This window comes from Eschrichtius robustus, chromosome 13, assembly GCF_028021215.1.
Source record: "Eschrichtius robustus isolate mEscRob2 chromosome 13, mEscRob2.pri, whole genome shotgun sequence".
Classification (NCBI taxonomy): Eukaryota; Metazoa; Chordata; class Mammalia; order Artiodactyla; family Eschrichtiidae; genus Eschrichtius; species Eschrichtius robustus.
The window spans coordinates 106117082-106123081 of NC_090836.1; the positions used below are offsets into that span (position 1 = coordinate 106117082).

At 55.1% G+C, this 6000-nt stretch overlaps 1 protein-coding gene across 7 annotated transcripts in view; it reads left to right on the plus strand.

The window, feature by feature from the left end:
• Positions 1–5741, plus strand: part of ZBED4 (zinc finger BED-type containing 4) — a 28352-nt gene extending 22611 nt beyond the window's left edge. For 6 of the 7 annotated variants that reach the window (XM_068559592.1, XM_068559593.1, XM_068559594.1 and 3 more), the window contains one exon: positions 620–5741. In XM_068559592.1, coding sequence (XP_068415693.1) covers positions 960–4487 — 3528 coding nt within the window. In that variant the 5' untranslated portion in view covers positions 620–959 and the 3' untranslated portion in view covers positions 4488–5741. Of the gene's footprint in view, positions 1–152; positions 173–619 lie in introns of those variants that run through there. The other variant, XM_068559599.1, reaches the window with a different exon arrangement.
• Positions 5742–6000: the final 259 nt, after the last annotated feature.

Consider the following 6000-nt stretch of genomic DNA (forward strand, 5'->3'; position numbering starts at 1 on the left):
ATTGTGTATATGTACCACATCTTCTTTATCCATTTGTCTGTCAATGGACATTTAGGTTGTTTCCATGTCTTGGCTACTGTAAATAGTGCTGCAATGAACATTGGGATGCGTGTATCTTCACCTATGGTTTTCTTTGGATATATGCCCAGGAGTGGGATTGCTGGATCATATGGTAACTCTATTTTTAGCTTTTTAAGGAACTTCCATACTGTTCTCCATAGTGGCTGCACCAATTTACATTCCCACCCACAGTGTAGGAGGGTTCCCTTTTCTCCACACCCTCTCCAGCATTTGTAGACTTTCTGATGGTAACCGTTCTGACAGGTGGGAGGTGGTACCTCACTGTAGTTTTTATTTGCATTTCTCTAACAATTGGTGACGTTGAGCATCTCTTCATGTGCCTTTTGGCCATCTGTTTGTCTTTTTTGGGGATATGTCTATTTAGAGGGTATTTTCATTGTGTAACTGGTTTGTAAAAAAGTCAAGGAACAAACTTTTCTGTTTTAATTTCCCATTATGGAATTCCGTTCTGTGCATACATTGAGGCTCATATATCCATGACAGTGTAGATTTGAAATGTGACTGAGTCCAGTGTCTGACTTGATTTCATCTTCTGTAGATGATGCAGAAGGTTCACTGTGCCATCAAGATGACGGCGATCCTGTGTCTGAGACAAGCAGGTCCCCGCCGCGTGAATGTGTGTCTACACCGTGAAGTGTTTAAGAGTAGAACTCCTGGAAAGCAGCGGTCCGCACCCTAATGACATGCTCACGAGTTCCCTAGTCTGCTCCTCAGTAAGATTTATGATTAGCCATATTCATAAACATCCCGAAAGATAGGATCCTTTTGAAAGAACTGAAGATAATGTACATTTGGGGGCACAGATGAGCATTTGGATCAGTTTTCTACCGACCTCGGAGGTCAGCATCATGAAGCAGCCAGAATAGTTATGGTCAGTCATGGAGAATCACCAGGAGACTCGCCCCAAAGGGGATGGTGATTTTGTTTCTGATAAAATAAATTTTAAAATAGGAGAGGAAGATGATGATCCAATCCCTAATCACAGTTTGGAAAGAATGGACTTTAAAAATGAGCAGCAGGACAGGAAAGGGGCTGACAGTGGCGACGAGCGGGCGGAGGGCAGAGAGGCGAGCCGCGGCTGCCGGCCCCCCGGGGGGCGTGTCTCTCCTGACCCCGAGGACGACTACGGGGCCCTGTTGTCACAGTACAGCAGCACCCTGTACAGCGTGGCCATGGAGGCCGTGACGCAGAGCCTGCTCTCCGGCCGCGGCATCAGCTCCAGGAAGAAGTCCCCGGCTTGGAAGCATTTTTTCATCTCACCCCGGGATAGCACGAAGGCCATCTGTACATACTGTATGAAGGAGTTCAGCAGGGGCAAGAACGAGAAGGACCTGAGCACCAGCTGTCTGATGCGGCACGTGAGGCGGGCGCACCCCACCGTCCTCGTGGAGGAGAATGGCAGCGCGCCGGCCCCGGCCCCCCGCCCTGCCCCTCTGCCGCAGCTCCCGCCACCGCCCGCTGACGCCGGAGACCCGGGCACCGTCCTGTCACCTGGCAGACTCGCCGCCAGAACGCCCTCCAAGAGCCCGTCTCCCCGTCAGGTAACGGAGGAACCTGGCTCTGTGGTTTCTTGCGAAGAGGCCCCCTCGGACGTGTCCGTCTCTGAGAGGCACAGCAGGGATGAAGCCCTGGTGGGGCCGCCTCCCCAGCCCCCCAGCCTCCACTGCGACGAGCCTGCAGAGAACGGGGCTGAGAAAAACCTCCCCCTGCCCAGGAGCGCATCCGGGTCCAGGAGGAGGTCCGCCGTCTGGAAGCACTTCTACCTGTCGCCCTTGGACAGCTCCAAGGCCGTCTGCGTCCACTGCATGAACGAGTTCAGCCGGGGGAAGAACGGGAAGGACCTGGGCACCAGCTGCCTCATCAGGCACATGTGGCGGGCGCACCGCTCCATCGTGCTGCGGGAAAACGGCGGGGGCACTGGCGTGCCGCCCCCCTACTCCGCGCCCCCAACCCTGCTGCCCACCCCGCCACTGCCCGACGGAGAGCCCAGCCCCGCGTCCTCGTCTCCGGGGAAGCCGGTCCAGGACTCCGCCTCCGCGCCCTCCTCCCCCGACCGGCTGGCGGAGGACCCGCCGGCGCACTGGAACCCCGGAGACGCGCCGGTGGAAGACGCGTGGGCGCTGTCCTCCTCCTCTGACGTGGGCGAGGCCTCGTGGGCATCGTCTCCCGAGAAGCAGCCGGGCGACGCGCCCAGCCCTCGCCCACTCGAGTCCGGCGCCGTGTTCCAGCAGAATAAGAAGGTCATGAGGAGGCTGAAGTCGGAAGTCTGGCACCACTTCTCGCTGGCCCCCACGGACAGCCTCAAGGCCGTGTGCAGGCACTGTGGCTGCGTCATCAGCCGGGGGAAGAAGGGTGACGTGGGCACGAGCTGTTTGATGCGGCATCTCTACAGGCGCCACCCGGAGGTCGTTGGGAACCAGAAGGGCTTTCTGGGGGCCAGCTTGGCGAATTCGCCGTACGCCACCTTGGCTTCTGCAGAAACTTCCTCCTCCAGATTAACTGACCTGCCGACCATGGTCACAAAAAACAATCAAGTTACGTTTCCCGTCAACAGCAAAAAGACCTCGAAGTTGTGGAATCATTTTTCTATCTGCTCCGCGGATCCCACGAAGGTCGTGTGCTTGCACTGTGGCCGGACGATCAGCAGGGGCAAGAAGCCGACAAACCTGGGCACCAGCTGTCTCCTGAGGCACCTGCAGAGGTTCCACGGCGGCGTGCTGAAGCCCGACGCCCCCAGGACGGCGCCGCCCTCCCCTCCTGGTGCCCGTGGGCCCCCGAGCTCAGAGTCGGCAGGCGCCTCCTCCTGCGATGACGTCAACGAGAAGTTTTATGATTCGCATCCAGTTGCCAAAAAAATAACAAGTCTCATTGCTGAAATGATCGCACTTGACCTCCAGCCGTACTCGTTTGTGGACAACGTTGGCTTCAACAGGCTGCTCGGATACTTGAAACCTCAGTACTCTCTGCCCCCTCCGTCCTACTTCTCCAGGACGGCCATCCCAGGTATGTACGACAATGTGAAACACATCATCATGTCACATCTCCAGGAAGCCGAGAGCGGTGTGGTCCACTTCACGTCGGGAATATGGATGAGCAGCCAGACCCGGGAGTACCTGACCCTCACCGCCCACTGGGTCACCTTTGAGTCGTCGGCCCGGCCGCACTGCGAGGACCACCACTGCTCGGCGCTGCTGGACGTGTCGCAGGTAGACTGCGACTACAGCGGCAGCAGCGTCCAGAAGCAGCTGGAGTGCTGGTGGGAGGCCTGGGTGACGTCGACCGGCCTGCAGGTGGGGATCACGGTCACCGACAACCCCGGCATAGGGAAGGCGCTGAACGAGGGGGCACGCTCGAGCGTGCAGTGCTTCAGTCACACGGTCAACCTCATCGTCAGCGAGGCCATCAAGAGCCAGAGGATGGTCCAGAACCTGCTCAGCACCGCGCGGAAAATATGCGAACGGGTCCACCGGTCGCCCCGGGCGAAAGCAAAGCTGGCGGAGCTGCAGAAGGAGTACGAGCTGCCGCCCCACCACCTCCTCCAGGACGTCCCGTCCAAGTGGAACACGTCGTTTCACATGCTGGAGCGGCTTATTGAGCAGAAGAGGGCGGTGAACGAGCTGTCTGTCGAGTGTAACTTCCGGGAGCTCATCAGCTGCGACCAGTGGGAGGTGATGCAGTCCGTGTGCCACGCCCTGAAGCCCTTCGACGCCGCCCGGCAGGAGATGAGCGCCCACGTGTCCACGCTCAGCCAGGTCATCCCCATGATCCACATCCTCAACAGGAGGGTGGAGATGCTGTTCGAGGAGACCATGGGCATCGACACCATGCTCAAGTCCCTCAGGGAGGCCATGGTGAGCCGCCTGTCCGCCACCCTCCACGACCCCAGGTACGTGCTGGCCACCCTGCTGGACCCGCGCTACAAAGCCTCCCTCTTCTCCGAGGAGGAGGCCGCGCAGTACAAGCAGGACTTGATCAGGGAACTAGAAACGCTGAATTCTACCTCAGAGCCTACGCCCGTCCCCAACGGATGCGCCCCGGGCTCCCCACCCAGAGACTGTGCTGGGGAGGAGAGCCTGTGGTCACTCATGGCCAAGATGAAGAAGACCGAGCCCAGAGGGAGGACGAAGGTCCCGGAGGACATGGTGCTCGCCTACCTGGAGGAGGAGGTGCTGGAGCACGGCTGCGACCCGCTCGCCTACTGGAACCTGAAGAGGGCGGCCTGGCCGGGCCTCTCCGCCTTGGCCGTGCGGTTTCTGGGCTGCCCCCCGAGCATCGTGCCCTCCGAGAGGCTGTTCAGCACACCCACTGAGAACGGCAGCTTTGGCCAGTCCAGGCTCATGATGGAACATTTCGAGAAACTTATTTTTCTGAAAGTGAATCTTCCCTTAATATGCTTCCAGTATTGAAGCTCACGGTGGAGCCGCCAGACGAGAAACAGCATCTGTCCCCGGCTGGCGGCTCGCTGCGGTCGGGGCCCCGCGGGGCAGCAGGCCGGGCGCTCAGGTCCACAGCCATGGGAGGTTCCCGGCCCGGCCCTCGCCGTCATGTCCACATGTGCCTTACCCAGTCCTTCAGGCCAGGTACCACGGTGTGTTTTTTAAGAAGTCCAGTAGAAACAGCCTGTCTTGTCAATTATGAAATACAGTGATTAGGTTTTCATTCGTAACTGTAAAATTTTTTAAAAGTTGGGGGTTGGGAGTTTGTTTTACTAGAATGGCAGAGGAGATATAAGCAGTTTTATTCTGTAGGCTTTTTATTCGATTATGTAAAAACCACAAATCAGGTACTGTATTTTAGTTTAAAATTGCTTTAATTGCAACAAAACAGCTTTTGTGGCTGTCAGATAAAATCTGTATATAGGAGGTGGAGTTCAAGCCATCCTGACTGAGCAGTTCCTGGCTGCGGGCTCTAAAGTACGTTCAGGGGACGGCGAGTATTCTGGGAGGTGACTGTTTACACAACAGAGACGTGGCGTTCGAAGACAAGCCTGCACTCACATGTATCACGGAATGTCGGTCGTGTGGGGTTCAGGGGAGAGAGCACTACCGCTTCAGGGGTTGGCCCTCGGTGCCACGTGGGCCGTTAGCTCGGACACATCCCCGCCGTTCACAGTGAGCGCCGGTAGCTGCGTAGCTGGTGCTGCGTAGCTGGTGCACAGCGTGACACGTTTACAGCATCCTGTTGGTGGAATCTCCGAGCCTCTGACTCAGTGGCTCTGCACCATGAAGCTATCTTGAAATTTGTGCACTGACCCCCCAATTTGATCAAATTATGTGTACAGTCCTTTTTAGAAGAGGTGGCTTATTTACAGGGAAGAAGATTGCTATAATACAGTTGTAAGAATAGCCTTAGGTGTTTAGATTTTCTTTTTGATAATAGGGAAGATGCAGCCATCAATGGGGTATTTTAGAATCCCAATGACATCAAAATGGAGTATCAGTCATCAGGTTTTTTTTTTAACAATAATAACGTCTTCAAAGTTTTTGCCTCAGTGTCTAGAAAAGGGTTCATTTTCTTATTTCAAACCAGGTAAATATTCTGGGTGAAACAAGTCACTGATTTGCCTGTGACCTTTTAGAAAAGTTGTCGTTTTGTTAAAATACTGTACCTATTATTAATCTGAATTTGCATTGACTATGTTTTAGTGTATTTATAAATGGTGAACTCAGTTTCTGAAATTAAACTTTTTATTTGCAATTTTCTACTGCTGGAGGACACTGGCTTTTTATTCTTAGGATAATAAAACAGTGCTACTCTTGGGGGCCAACATACACAGAAACCACATTCATGCAGCCTTTGGATTTTCACCTTAGCCCCAGCTGGGACCCAGGGGAAGTGGAGGAGTAATTCTTGCAACAGCATTTCTGATAGTGGCAGACACGTATGAGAACTTTCCAGGTCTTGTGTTCAGAGCGAGTG